General features: G+C 33.9%; 1 protein-coding gene across 5 annotated transcripts in view; it reads left to right on the top strand.

The window, feature by feature from the left end:
* NTRK2 (neurotrophic receptor tyrosine kinase 2) overlaps nt 1-15,906 on the top strand; it is a 405,329-nt gene that overhangs the window by 101,169 nt on the left and 288,254 nt on the right. For 4 of the 5 annotated variants that reach the window (XM_031945456.1, XM_031945458.1, XM_031945459.1 and 1 more), the window contains exons 9-10: nt 7,670-7,711; nt 10,645-10,745. In XM_031945456.1, the coding sequence (XP_031801316.1) occupies nt 7,670-7,711; nt 10,645-10,745 (143 nt within the window). The remainder of the gene's footprint in view (nt 1-7,669; nt 7,712-10,644; nt 10,746-15,906) is intronic. The other variant, XM_031945457.1, reaches the window with a different exon arrangement.

The following is a 15,906-nucleotide window of genomic DNA, read 5'->3' as shown; positions in this document are numbered from 1 at the left end:
TGAGTATATGATAGGTAGAAAATGCAGATGCCGATACAAAAGAACATAAATTATTCAAAGTCTCTTCTAAAGTTGTGATGTATCTTATTTAGCTTACAGGCAAAAAAAAATTTTTTTTTAAAATTGTCCAAGATGAAATTGATCCAAGGTATAGCTACAATGGGAATTTAATCCCACATATGTTAAAAGCACTTTGGTGAACATGAAACGGTGCATGACTACTGACCAGAGAATATTGGTAGTCAGTGAGATTGTTTCTATAGAAATTTCATAGAAATTAATGGAGATGGTAAGCATCAGATTTAGACTTTGTGAGATGGTCAAGAGTTCCATGACAGGATTTTCTGGTCAAATGGTGCTGGCTGTGATGTTTCTTGAAGAGTAAATGTTTCCATAAAAAAATGAATAGAAGGATAATTTACAAGTAAACTTCAGGATGTAAGCCAATCTAAATAGGGTACCCATAGTATTATATTCTTATTTGGGTCATCACATTTTTTAGCCTTTAATAAATCAGAATAAATATCTATCATTTTTACTCAGACAGAATCAAAGGACACAGATTCAACTCTCACTTCAGAAACTTGCTACTTTTGTAACCTTGCACACTTAAGTCACTTAATCTTGCTGCCACTCGGTTCCTTCCTCTGTAAAATGAACTGGAAAAGGAAATACCAAATCATTCTAGTATCTTTGCAAAAAAAAAAAAATATCCCAAATGGGATCACAAAGGGTCTGGCATGACTGAAATAACTGAACAACAACAACATGATCCTTTGAGTAGTACTATAAGAACAAATTACATTAAATGGGAGGTAGTACAACTTTTACTTTCTATTTGTTCCCTAAAAGTAGTTTCTTTTTGGAAACTATATCAGGAAAAGAACACCTTGGAAATATCAAGAAACATTCTTCTATATACTTCCTCTTCTCTATCCCCCCCCCCCCCCCAATGTAGGATTCAAACTTCTTTCTTGAGGACAGGAACTGGCTTTCAGTCTGTCTTTGTATCTCTAAAGTCAAGAAAGTTGCCCATCATATTGCATGAATAATTTTTGAATTAGAGCATATTAGAAGATATTTTATTAAAATAATAATATAGCCCTTTATATAGACCAGTGCTAACTGTAACATTTATATTTGACCTTGAAGAGCAAAATCAGTGTGTAGAATTCTAAGAAGTTAAGTTTATTCATTTAATAGTCATTTTAACAGAAGCTAATTAATTTAATAGTATATGTAAAGTACTTTGCAAACCTCAAAACACTATACAAAATTAGTTATCATTCTTTCCGTCCATAGAGAATTATTCATTATTCCCATTTAGTTTAGTAATAATTTATGATGAGCTTGTTATTGTCAAGACTGTATGGCATCCTGATAGAGAGCCAGAAGATCCTGACTCAATTCAGAGGACTTGAATACCTCTTGGTCTCTGACCCTGGACAACCTCTCTATGTCTTGGGCAACTCATTCAGACTGCATTGCTAGAGGAAGCTTCCTTATTGACAGTTTTCTAGACAAAACAATTGACATAGCTGTTCCAAATATGATCAAATTACTGTGCTGGGTGCTGAAAGCTATTTTTAGTGTAAAATGCTGTAGTGGATAGAGCACTGGAGTTGGAATTAGGAAGACCTGAGTTTAAATCCCATCCCAGACTCTTATTATCTGTACAACACTGGATGTATGACCCTTAAATTCTTTATGCCTCAGATTCCTCATCTATAAAAATGAAGGACTGTATTAATTTGCCTCTAAGGGCCCTTTTAGCACTGAATCTTTGATCCTATGAAATACCAAAGTTAGATTAAGCAGTCCCTACCTTCATAGAGTTTCCATTTGAGTTAACATGTTTTGTATAAATAGACAAGCATAATACCCAATGATTGCCTTAAAGATTTGCAGGAGAAATGGCATGATATCTGAAAGGGTAGTCTTTTTCAATTCTCCCAAATGTTAAAGTTTCCCCAAATATGGGGAATGAGAAAATGTAAAGTTCATCTAAAGCCTCTTTCAGATTTTCTGCTAACTCTTGTTTCATACACCAGAGCAAGATGTGTGTCACAGGAGAAGCAGCCAGTTCAGTCTGCATCTCTGCTTTAAATACCTGAGTGTGTCCTAAAGAGTATGGTTAGGACTTAAAGTTATAATAATTATGATAATTAAGATTTATACTTAAATAGCTTTTTGTTTCCCAGGAGCACTAATGTTAATTAATTATGCTTCAGAAAGCTCCTGTGAAGTTGGCAAAGAGAATGCTATTATTTTATCTGTCTTTTGGAAGAGTCATTTGATGTAGGAAAAGTTAATTGACTTTCCCAGTGCTACAAAGCAAATGGGTGATAGCCCTGTGCACAAAATCTAGGTAGCCTGAATCCCCAGTTCTGGTGTTTAATCTTCTACTAAGAGAAGCTTCTACTGAGGAAGGGAGGAGAGCAGCAGAGTGAAAATGGAGGTCAGCCTCCAAGTCAGGAAGTTCTGCCTCTGAGAGATAATGGCTTTCTAATACTGGGCAAGGTTCTTAATCTCTCGTCCTAGGTAACTTTCTAAGATTCATTTTTGGAGCAGGTGTCACAGAGAGAATGCTTATGTCAGTGAAATCATAGTTTTGCTGTGAAATAGAGATAGAAACAGAACCATGGAGAAAAAGAGAGCAGGAGAGAAAGAGAGAAAGAGAAACACAGACACACAGAGAGACTGAAACAGGCACAGAGAATGAGACACACACACAGAGAGATGCACACAGAGATAGAGACAGAGAGAGATAGATAATAAGGGGGAGGAAGAGAAGGAGGAGAAGGAAAGGCAAAAAAAGTGAGATTATAGGATGGATTTAGAGATGGGAAGGAACCTTAGAAGTCATATAGTTTAACTTCCCAATTTTATAGAGATAGAAAACTTCAGATTTATATCTTAAGGGACATTTTTCAAAGAGCAATGAAGGGATAGCCAAAAAGAACAATTCATTGTTGATTTATTCTGTTGTTTTATCGTATGGATTTCTGAAAAGTTTTTTTTTAACTCTACTAAAAATCTGAATTGAAATGAAAGAGATTTTTTAATGCATTTGCAATAGACTGAGACCATAAAGTAGAAAACAGATGTTTCTTTTAGTTATATGTTGTTTGGCTTTCTTGTTTGGGTTGTTATTTATACCTTGGCAATAGAATGGAAAATACATCCCTGTGTCATGCCATCTCTTTTCCAAAAATATTATTGTTTTTATCCTACAAATGTTTTTCTTTTAAATCCAGGAGTTTTCCGACATACGGTTTATTCATTAGATACAGAAGAAATGAAAGGCCTTGGCTAGCATAATAAAAAGAGCTAAAGTAAATAGTTCTGTGGTTTTCTTAAATTTTCCTATATCATTTATTTAGTTGGGAATTAAGATGATGGTGGCTGGATTTGCTTTATCCCCAGCATTGTAAGTTTGTAAGTTTGTTGCATCCCTTACACACAGTGGCACTTAAATGTTTTTTTTTAATTAAATCAAATTGAATTTAGGACTGAGCTCTTGGTGCCTCAGCTTTAAGGATAGGGATTAGAATTGGAGCTATACGTTCATGGATGTCAGAAGCTACCATTGAGGAAAGTTTTCTACCACTGCAAGTCAGCATCTTCTTTACAATTCCTAGTATTAGAGAAATGGCTAAAGCACGAACATATTAAATGATTTGCTAAGGATCAGACAACCAATATGTGTCATAAATGTGTCAGTAACCTAAATGTCCAGAGGCGATACACAATATAATTAAGGGTGCCCATGGAAGGCATTTATTCTCTCATGTGGAGGTCATCAAGATTGTTATATGTCTGAATTCTGCCTTCTTACTCTATGGCTTTGCCAATGCTAAATATTAGTTTTTTCATCAGAAGGTAAGGAATAAAATTGGAAGCCAGTTATGTCACAGCTAGAACTGAATCATTCTTTTCAGAAAATAGAATTTGACCATGAGAAAAAGTACTTTTTATATTATTCCCTAATATAACACTTCCCTAACACTTCAACAATAAGAATAATTATTTAACAGTTGGTTAGTTTCTACACTTGCACTATATGTGGGCATTGGGACAAACTTGGTCCTGTTTCCTCTTTCCTGACTCTTTGAATGATTTTCATTGTCCCTTCAGTGAGGTAATAGAACTACCAGATTTCCAAATTTCCTTCCAGAGGACCATGATTCAAATCTGCCACTTACAGCAGCAGAACCTCAGTTAAGTCATTTAATCTCTGTGCCTCATCTCTGTCATCTGTAAAATGTGAGAGCTGGACTTTCTAGCTCTAAATCTATCATCTTATTCTTGCATAAATCTTTAAAGTTGGATTACTCATAACTACTATGTATTAATTCAGCTGCCAGAAACTTTAATACTTGAGATGACCTTTTATACTTGAGATGAACAGAAAAAAAATTAAAAAGAGGAGAAAAAACAAGTAAACCAGCAAACAAACAACAGCAAAGGTGAAAATCCTATTCTTTGATCCTCTTCATGCAGATCCTTTCCATCACAGGTCTATTGGAATTGCCTTGAATCACTTCATTGTTGAAAAGAGCTAAGTCCATCACAGTTGATCATCACATAATTTTGATGTTGCTGTGTACAATGTTCTCTTAGTTCTCCTAACATTTAGCATCAGTTCGTGCATCTTTCCAGGATTTTCAGAATTCAACCTGCTGCAGCTGTATTTTTAAAACAAACAGAATTACTAGGAGATGATGAGAGACTTTTTATCTATACAAGCCTCAAAAAGAATGATAGTGATGAAATTATAAGGCTTGCAGAGTAAACATAACTGAAGTTTTCATTTGATTTAGTTCTTGCTACAGTCAAACTACTGAATTTGATAAAAACTAATGGCCTGCTCTAGTCCTAGTGAAACTGTTCTCATAAGTCCATCTCCAGAGATTTTCCCCCAGTGTGATAGATGCCCTAAGACTTAAGAACAGTGACAGTGGATAAGTCTGTGGAGTCTGTCTTTGCCAGACTCAGAAGAGTGAGCATGTTAAGGGATGGGGGTGGGGAGAGTACTATGTTCCTAGACACTTTCTTCTAATTTCATGATTTTGTGCTAACTTTAGATATCATTGCCAAGAAAGTTAAGTGACAATAGTTTTCATGGAGATAGAAAAAGTGAGTTAGAAAATAGAATGCCTCTCAGAAGGTATAGGCTTTGTTATCCTGGCTATATATAGTAAGCAAAACTTGCATTTAGATTCATAGCACTAGAAAAGGACACATTTTGAAAGAAAAATTGATAACAAAAATACAGAAACAGTGAATTATATTTCAAAACTAAAGGCTAATTTGTCTGTTTTAAAGTATATATATATATATATATATATATATATATATATTCCATCTTATTTTCCTTAAATGATTGTTGCTAGAGTAGATTTGCCACTCCTAAGATTTTTCTCTGGGTGCTGTTTGGAAAATATGTTTATTTGGGGTGCTCTCTTAATTCAACAAGACTAAAATAAACTTATATGGTATTTAGCAAGCTAGGTTAAAATTTTGTCTTAAATGATGCCATCCCTTAATCTTCATAGTATTAATATGTAAAAATGGAAGATTTTTCAGAAACCATTAAGTTGTAGAAACTGACTGGTTTCTGACTAAAAATGGATGACACCAACATTGGATAATTTTTTTTCTTAGCAAGTTGAATCAATTCTTATAATTCTAGACCATTGACAGAGAGATGGGGACTTTTCTGAAGGATGTCTTGTAAGCACTGGCAATGTCAGAAATTGACAGTAATAGAGGTGGAGCTAAGAGAAAACATGTATGGGTCCATTCCATATATCCTCCTTTCTTCATATGCTACTAAGGTGAGGAGAGAGAGAGGATTTTAGAATGTTTTTCCTATGACCAGCCAATGTTGACTAAATCTCAGTAGCAATACTTGCAAATCAAATATTTTGTAGACTGCAAAGATACTTCTACCCTAGGAAGTATCTCTACTTATGATGAAATTTTCTTTTTCTAAATCTGTGAATGCATTAAATAAAACTCCTCATTGTAGTCACCATTCTCTGATAAGTAAACTTTTTCTTAAGACAATAAGGATTGTCTCACTTTTATATCACCAGTACTTAGCATAGTATTTGGTAGATAGTAGAGAATTAATAATTATCAACTGATTGGCTGATTTACTGAATGTGGAAAACAATGAAATTTCTTTAAGTCCACAGTAAGTTCCCCAAACAGAACTTCTTGTGTTGTTGAAGATTGGGTAAATATTCTTAGTTTTTTAATTTCTCCATTTAATTTCTCCATTAGAATTATGTTCTAAAAAATTTCCCCTTCCTGAAGAATAAATGGATACAAAGGAAACCTTAATCATACATTGATCGAAAAAGTAGTTATAGTATCTGTCATATTTGAAGAGAGAGTATAATTGATTTCTGAGAATTTAAGATTTATAAGAATTGATTTACAAGCTTTGCTTTTTCAATTTGCTTCAAAAACATTTTCCCATCATTTCCATATTAAACATTTCTACAAAGATTTCCATATAGATCTGGCTGGAGAATAAGTCACAAATGCTCCAATCACCTATTATTATTTGAAAAAAAAATTTTAGTCATATCCCTTCATAATACCTTAAAATGCAATTCTCTAAACCCTGTGATATCTTCAAAAGAGAAACAAAAACAAATTTTAAAAAATCAAGCTAATGATCTCTTATCATTGTGTTAGTATTTTGAAACTCCCTTTTTTAAAAACTTTATTTCTTTATGGGATGTGGATCCTGCATCTGTGATATAGCTGGTAATCCTTCTATACTTTAGTTGGCAGTATACAGGAGTGGTTATGCTTGAAAATATTCACTTCTTGGGGATTACCTGTCTGTGCTTAAGTTGACTAGTTCTCAGACAATGGACACAACATTCATCATAGAACTTGTGATTCCAGCTTGGAAGAATCTATCAGAAACTACCCTCTTGGCATAAACTTGGAACAGCCAGGGTCTCTTCCATGCCAAGTTAGAGCACTTTAATAGAGGAATTCCTTCCTAGAAAATGTTTGTTTACAATCATTTTTTCTACATAAATAATATCAGTAAATATATGTTAATTTCTTAGGTATAATTCTTTTAGTCTCAGGGTTTGACAAATGGAATGCATTCATTTTGGGAAACCGAAATGAAGCTGAAGTGTAAAGTAAATGTGTACTTTTATTATAGTGACAATATTTAAGGCTGCATTGGTAGGTACTAATCATGTACCTATCTATGTAAATAAATAAAATATGGTAAATAAGAACAATAAAACCTCTCAAATGGGGTAAGTAAAAATAAACAGAAAATTATTTTTGTTATCTGAAACAAGAGGGCTAAAATAAATAAAATTACAATTAGAATAACTATGGTATAGAAAGATGATTATTTAATAATTATGCTTTAATTTGCCATTATGTCTGCAGTTCCTTCCCCCCCCTCACCTCAGAAGTAAATGATATCTTTGTTATTTTGGGTGTTACTTTAATGTGAAGCAAAGTTGGCTAATATCAGCATCTCTTGCAAAATAATGTCATTGAATATAGGCTAAGAAGCCTGTTTTGAATGTTAGAGGGCCAGTAAAGACTAGCAACCTTGTAACTCCAGAATGTGTATTTACAAACTTTTCTTTTCTTTTTGTTTTGTTTTGCTGTTTAGGTACAGACCCAAATTACGATATTGACCTTTATGGTGGCTATGGTATTTTCTTTTCTGAATTTTTTTTTTTTGCAAAACATGTATGATTAAAATGAAATCTAAACTAAAAGATGAACTATTACATTCAGTTAAACATACACCCCAATTGCTATATGATTTTAAAGTAATACTTTAATAATATTTAATATTAATGACCCATTTTTAAATACTATTTAATTGCAAGTGTAGAAGCATGCAAAATGGCACTTTCCCCTCCTATTTCTGTTCTTAGAAATTGTAAATTAATGTTGTATGATAGAAAGAAAACATGATGAGGAGTTAGAAGTCCTGGGTTCTAGTTCTTCATTTTAATGCCTGTTCTTTTATTATGATTGTGTGATCTTAAGCAAATCATTATCCTTCTCGTATTCTATTTTCTTTATTAATTAATCAATGAACAAATATTTATTAAGTGCCCCCATGTGCCAAGAATTGTGTTAAGCACTGGGAGTGCAACTATAAAGAATCAGTAAAATGAAGGGGTTGACCCAAATGACCTTTAAGCTTCTTTACAAACTCCAAAATCCTGTGACCCTATAAATTTTTTGGCCATTTGGGACCACCATAGAGCATTAATTAAGTCCTAGCAAGGTCCAGATCCTATATTTTATTATTGTTTTAAAAAAAACAAAGAAAAGTCCATGGCAGAAAATAAGTTTAGGACAAAATAGGGAAGACCTGAACTGTTTTTTGATATTTCAGTTGAAAAAAGGGTTGTATTTTTCCTGAGTGTGAAAGCTCATCTTTACTAGGTTTCCAAACCACCCCTGTATTTTGGGTTGGGATGTAGCTGAATGGGATGGGTTGCTGGGAGAAGTTGATTCATGATTTGACAGTTACCAAAGGTTCTTAAAACATTGCTTTTTTGTACCATACTATATATGTTGCCCAACTGATGCTTTTTTCACTTGGCAATCGTGTTGCCTTGATCTATTTTGAATTTATTCAGGTAGTCATTTTTCCCTTTCTGCTTCCCCTTAAATAGAGGAATCAGAGGTATTATAGGGGTGTTTTGGATGATTTTCTGCACGTGTTACTTTGTGATGTGAATTGTGTGTACATAACATGTAAATTATATATAGTTTTTAAGGTCCTGGAATAGTTTATAGTTGGAATCTCAAAAAAAAATTTAAGGGAGGTAGGGGATTGGGGAAAATGTGCAAATCATGACCTAAATGTTTCTTTTTATATTTCTTTTAAATGAACCATGTTGCTGGTGTCTTTTCCAGGAACTTAAAACTTTTCTTTTTAAAAAATCATCATCTTGGCCCCAGATTGTATTTCTTCAATTGATCTTTGGGTCAAAATGCTATGTTCTAGAAGCTGTTGATTCACTTTTGGCATGCTTTATCCCCATATGCACTGGATCCAGTGAGCTACTGGAAATAATGGGATGGAGTACAACAATACTGGCTCAAATTTGATGAGGAAAATTATTGGGTCTTAAGATCACAAAAATGCCTTGGATGAGAAAAATTCTTTGAATAATTAAATAATTCTTCAAATAAATAAATATGAACTGATTGGACTGTGGTGCAGTGCAGAGACAGGGTAGTGTAGTGGGAAAATCCCTGAATTGAACACTGGGTTCTTGTCCTGCTTCTGACATCATATAGGTAATTTTAGCAAACTGTGTGATCCTTTAAGGCCACAGTCTCCTCATCTGTAAATTGAAGAGATGGGAAGGGATTTGGATAAGAGCTTCTCAAATTTATTTCTAAGATTCTGCATATGATAATTCTAGAATATTCTATATAATTCTGATATCTATGATTCTAGAAATCAGTATTTTCCTTTATGTATTATATTTAAACTCCAAAGACATCTGTGCTAAAACCAAATTATATTCCATAACTCTGGATCTTATGGGGACATTTTAGACAATAAAACCTAGGAATATTTTCATTAAGATTTTGTCAGAGCAGTTTCCTTTGTAATTTGTTCAGTTTTGATCAAAGACACTTATTTACTAAGAAAAAGATATTGGCTAAAACAGAACAAAACAACCTTGAAAAAAATTGTTTAGCTGTCATAGAGTTGCTAAATATTTTCCTTGTTACTTATATTACTGAAGAAGGAAACAGCTACTAGTAGACCAAGGACAAGATGATGCTTTGTCTTGAAAAATGAATTAATAAGCTTGAAATTTAAATTGAAGATGCATTTGAGGTATAAGACAGTTGAATTTTTTTTCAAAATATATTAATATATTGGAACAATTTTCCTTCCCTCGTATTATTCAGAAACCCCCAAATTGACAACTAGACCATTAAAAAATAGAAATCTATCTTTAAGCTAATAACAAATTTTAATGATTTCATTTGGAGTTTTTCTACCCTTCCAATTCTTACTTCTTCAATCCATCTCTCCTCTAACCCCAACTTCCCCCTTCCAAGGCTTAGAGTCAGGAAATGGGTTATATAGTTCAAGCTGCCAATTATTTCTTGTAGGACATTAGTCAAATTACTCCTTGAGCCTCAGTTTCCTCATCCATTAAAATGATCATGAATGACTAGATTAGATGATCATTGAGATCTATGAAAGCATGAAAGTTCAGTTGTCCTATCAATCACTATAGCTTCCTCTTTTGCCTTTATTTTGTGTGATGAGTTAATAGCCAAAGTTATCTTATTATGCACAAGGAAAATAAATCAACTTGAACTTGACCCATTAAAAAACTGATTAAAAAAACATCCTGGGATAAAAATAAAAAACTTTTGGCTTTATGTGATCTCAACATTGCACTGGATTTGTTTAGTAAGCTTAACAATGCCTCTGCTACAAAGGAGAATATTAATTCTCAGAAAATTGTCATGTATTTTAGTTGTGCTTTTTGTTTTACTAAAGGCTTAGAGTTTTGTGGTTACTGGCAGAATAAAGACAAAATCTTTTTTGCTTCTCCCTCCTTCTCACTCTCTTTTTCTCTCTATTTTAAGATTATGAGACCACACCTAATGATATTGGAGATACTACAAATAAAAGTAATCAAATCACTTCAACAGATGTTTCCAACAGAGAGAATGAAGATAGCATCACGGTGAGTATAAATAGAAGTTTCCTGATTTGGGACTATGCAGTGACTGAATAGCATAGTGATGCATTTTTGATGATTGCATCTAGGACAGAAAAGGTTGTTGGTTTTTTCTCTTCTTATACATGATTGCTTATATGCATGTGCCTTAATAATTGAAGGGGAAACAAGTGATTTCAAAAGAAAAAATATAAGTTTAAAGAAAATAAAATGAAGACATTTGTGGTGTCATGGATCAAGTATTAGACAGTATTGGGAAGATTTGGATTCAGATCCTATCTGTGCTTACTAGCTATAAGAACTTGGATAATCTTCCTAAGGTCTCTGTTTCCCAATTTATAAAATGAAAGGTTCCATGGGCTTATTCCTAGTGTCCCTTAGGGCAACCCATATCTGACTAGGAGACATTTACCATGTCTTGTGGTAACAAAGTGCTTTCTCTTATGGCACACTATTTCATTTTGGGCAGCTCTAAGGATCTGGGGATCTAAGGATTTGGACAGCACAGAGTAGTTGGGTGTTTTTGCTTCTTATGCAGCTAATCTGTGCAAAGCATAATGCAAGATATTGGAAATATCAGGATGAAAATCTAAACTGACCCTTGGCCTTTGGAGCTTCCAGATTTGCAATCAGCCTTTCTTCTCATTGTTCCAACTTATGCTTTCCTAGGCCGAGTTGAACAAGCCCAATCTTGCTCCATATGAAGACCCCTCAGATATGTGAAGGGAGTTATTATGTGCCTCATCAAGATTTTTTATCTATCGACTAAACACCTTCAGTTCTTTGAGTACTTTCTTGTCCATTCTACTTGATGTATTCCAACTTGTCAGTGTCCTTTTAACACTCAGCACAGGGCCTGGTACATAACAGGCACCTGATAAATGCTTGTTGATGTTATTTGACTTGACTAAAATGTGGCCTCTGGAATTGAACATAGTACTCCAAATGAGGTCTGACAAAGGCAGAACTCCAATTTGTCACTGATTTCATGATCTTCTTGGAGTGTTTACTAGTTGCATGATCCTGGGCAAGTCATTTCAATTCTCAAAGGCCATTCACTTTATCTTTCAGAACAAATGCTGATAAGCATGAGGAAAGGAAATTTAATCATTGGAGGTTCTCTACACCATTCCAAAGGGGGGAAAGACATTTTATTAATTAGGACTATCCTTTTAAGTTTACTGAGATCATGTTTTTTTCTTTTTAAAATTATTTTTCTAATTATATATACAAACAATTGCTGAGATCTTGTTGATACCAGATTCAGTTATTTAATAGCTATTCTTCTCAACTTCATATAATCTGTCAGCTTGATAAGAGTGACATCTTTCCCTTCATCAAAGTCATGGATAAGGGCCAAGGATCCTTGGGGGCTTCCCACTGGAAATGTTCCCCCAGTTTGATATCTATTTTTGTGGGTTGCTATTTTGGAACTATACCAGAAAGTAGCATACTCTGGACTACACTGATTTCGGTACCATTAGAGATATACATGGGAGGTGCAAAAACAAGATTTTACAAAAAATTTTCAGTAATGTGGATATACTTCAGATTACTGCTGTGTAAATAATACCTCATAATGCAAAATATCTGGGTTAACAGTTTCTGAGCTAGAAAGTCAAAAAAAAAAACAAAACTGGGAAACCCAAGTCAATATTTCCATCCCTTCCCTCCTTTGTTCATTCATTCTCTCCTTTCTTCCTTTTTCCCTTTCTCCTTTCCTCTCTGCCCCATTGAGTGTAGGACTTAGAATCAGCAGTCTTAGTTCAAATTCTACCATATATCATGGAAAAGCTGCTTAATCTTTCAGCTTAGTTTCCCTATTGGTAAAATGGTGACAATAATAGTATCCACCTCACAGGGTTGTTGTGAAGATAAAATGTGATAAGATGCATACAGCACTGTGAAAGCCTTAAAATATATAAATGCTAGTAATTATTATTATTATTATTTATGAAATTCTGTATATAAATGCCAACTTAATTCTCTGTATAGTACATATCAGAATGCTTCAAACGCTAGAAATTATAATCTCATCTCATATATAGGAAGTTGCAATGTATGTGTCTTTTTTTTTTTAAATAGCCTTTTATTTACAGGATATATACATGGGTAACTTTACAGCATTAACAATTGCCAAACCTCTTGTTCCAATTTTTCACCTCTTACCCCCCCACCCCCTCCCCTAGATGGCAGGATGACCAGTAGATGTTAAATATATTAAAATATAAATTAGATACACAATAAGTATACATGACCAAAACGTTATTTTGCTGTACAAAAAGAATCAGACTCTGAAATATTGTACAATTTAGCTTGTGAAGGAAATCAAAAATGCAGGTGTGCATAAATATAGGGATTGGGAATTCAATGTAATGGTTTTTAGTCATCTCCCAGAGTTCTTTTTCTGGGCATAGCTAGTTCAGTTCATTACTGCTCCATTAGAAATGATTTGGTTGATCTCGTTGCTGAGGATGGCCTGATCCATCAGAACTGGTCATCATCTAGTATTGTTGTTGAAGTATATAATGATCTCCTGGTCCTGCTCATTTCACTCAGCATCAGTTCGTGTAAGTCTCTCCAGGCCTTTCTGAAATCATCCTGTTGGTCATTTCTTACAGAACAGTAATATTCCATAATATTCATATACCACAATTTATTCAGCCATTCTCCAACTGATGGACATCCATTCAGTTTCCAGTTTCTAGCCACTACAAAAAGGGCTGCCACAAACATTCGTGCACATACAGGTCCCTTTCCCTTCTTTATAATCTCTTTGGGATATAATCCCAGTAGTAACACTGCTGGATCAAAGGGTATGCACAATTTGATAACTTTTTGAGCATAGTTCCAAACTACTCTCCAAAATGGTTGGATTCGTTCACAACTCCACCAACAATGCATTGTTAATGTATGTGTCTTGATGAATATAGGGGAGAAGTAAACTACTTTCAAACCTGACTTGGAATTAAACTGCACCTGCTAGAAAATATAAATATGTTCTGTTTGAGCTTGATATAAATAAATCTATATAAATAAATATACATTTGCAAATCAAATAGTTAAATTAGAGGATAGTTATTTTGATTGACAGAAAATGCTTAGCTTTATAAATGTTATCTATTGTGAGGTTCCTATAAGAATCTAATTTCTCTTATGCAGTTAAACGTTGTGTGTAGATTATTAATTGCTTGACAAGGCCCAAGCAACCTGGGCTAAATTAGTTGGCTTCTGGCAAGTCTCAAGCCTTGGGCCTCAGTTTCCTCAGAAGTAAACAAAGAGATGAGACTTGATGTTCTCAAGGGTATCTTCTAGATCAGTGTCAAGGACCAAGAAATGGAAAACTAAGACTTTGGGATCCACTGCCTATTGCAAACAATCTGAAAAACAAAATCATTGAAATACAGAGCTCATGTGCAAATGTTATTTGATTAAATAAATGATTAATAATCAGTTTTCTTCCCAAGAACATTTCTTTTTGTACCTTGCACATTTTTAGGATGCCATTTGGGATACAGATTGTGCAGATAAATCTGCATTCATACTGCAGTTTTCATAGGCTTCCTCCCTAGTCATCACAGGCATGGAAATTTAGTTCAGATCTTCTCGTTTGCCTTTTCTGTGCACTCTGGCATGTAGATATTCATTTTTAGTATTCCAGTTCTGATCAAGGAAGTTGGTTATCTTTCCCCTTCACATTGAAACCTTTAAAGATGTCCTTAGAGTGTCTTGATTCCCATTTACCCAGAAGTAATCAGGCTGAAGCTCTTTGAGATTCACTTGTCTGGTCAGTTAGAATGGAAACACACTGTCAAGGGATATTCTGTTTCCAAAACAAAACTAAATCCCCAGTAGTAATAGCTATGACTGGATCTTAGAAAGTTCTGTGATAATAAGTAATGCTAATAATTAAGTACCTGGTGATGAAGTTTACATCCATAGACCACCAGTTCAGTTTGAATTAGCCTGAATTGATGAGTTTCATCACTGAAGTGGCTGCAAGTTTTTTGGAATTTGTGGTAATAATAACAAAAAAAATTATACAAAGATGAGGGCCTTAAGACCATATTACAGAGGGAATCATTTGAAAAACTAGATATATTTAGCTTAAAGAAGAGAATTTTAGTATTTGAAGAGCTTTTCTATGTAAGAAAGATTAAATTTATACTTCTGTCTCAGAGGTCAAAACTAGGAGCATTGGGCTGAAGGTAGTGGTAGTGAAAATTTAAATTCAAATAAGGAAAAGTTTTGTAACTATGAGAACTATTCAATAGCAGAATAAACTGCTTTGGGAGAAGGTAGCATCCCCCTCACTGAATATTTTCATTAAAAAAAATTAAATTATATTTTTCAATGAACAAAAATCTATCTTCTCTCCCTCTCACATTCCCTCCCTCATTGGAAAAAGAAAAACAGTCTTGGTAACAAATAGGCATAGTCAAGCAAAAGGAATTCCCACATTGGTCATGTCCTCAAAATACTTATGTCTCATTTTGCACTTTAAATTTATCACCTCACTGTCAGGAAAGTGGGTAGCATGCTTTTTCCTGTACAATCATGGTTGATCATTGTGTTATCAGAGTACTAAAGTCTTTCCAAATTGTTTGCATTAACAATGTTTTATTTTTAAAAATAAATTTTCATTTATATATTTTGGTTTGTACATTGCTGGAATTTTTCCCAGCACTCCTCTGCACCCTTTTCATAGAGAGCTATTTCATATGACCAATAATATATTTTTAAGAAAGATGAAAAAAGATGAGGAGAAAAAAATCACCAAATCAAACAATACAATGAAAATGTTTGAAAATATATCCAATGTACCATACTTGTGAACTTCTACCTCTACAAAAGAGGAGGGTAAAAGTGTCTTTTCACATCTCTTCCTTGGGGACATACTTGTTCCTTCTAATTTTGTATCCATCTCTCTATTGCTTTGTGGTTGATCTTCCACATTAGGCTGTTGTCTTGCATATACTGTTTTCTTGCCTTTGTTGACTTCCCCTTGACTGGGCTTTTTTCTTCTGGGTTTTGCTCACTTCATACAAGTGTTCTCAAGCTTCTCTGAAACCTCCCTTTTCGTTATTTCTTATAGCACAATAATATTCTATTCCATTCATATATTATAATTTGTTCAGTCATTTCCCAATTGTTGGATATCCATTAG

This window comes from Sarcophilus harrisii, chromosome 1 (genome assembly GCF_902635505.1).
Source record: "Sarcophilus harrisii chromosome 1, mSarHar1.11, whole genome shotgun sequence".
NCBI classification, from domain to species: Eukaryota; Metazoa; Chordata; class Mammalia; order Dasyuromorphia; family Dasyuridae; genus Sarcophilus; species Sarcophilus harrisii.
Note: the sequence above shows the minus strand (reverse complement) of the source record. Positions and strands in the feature narration are given on the sequence as shown.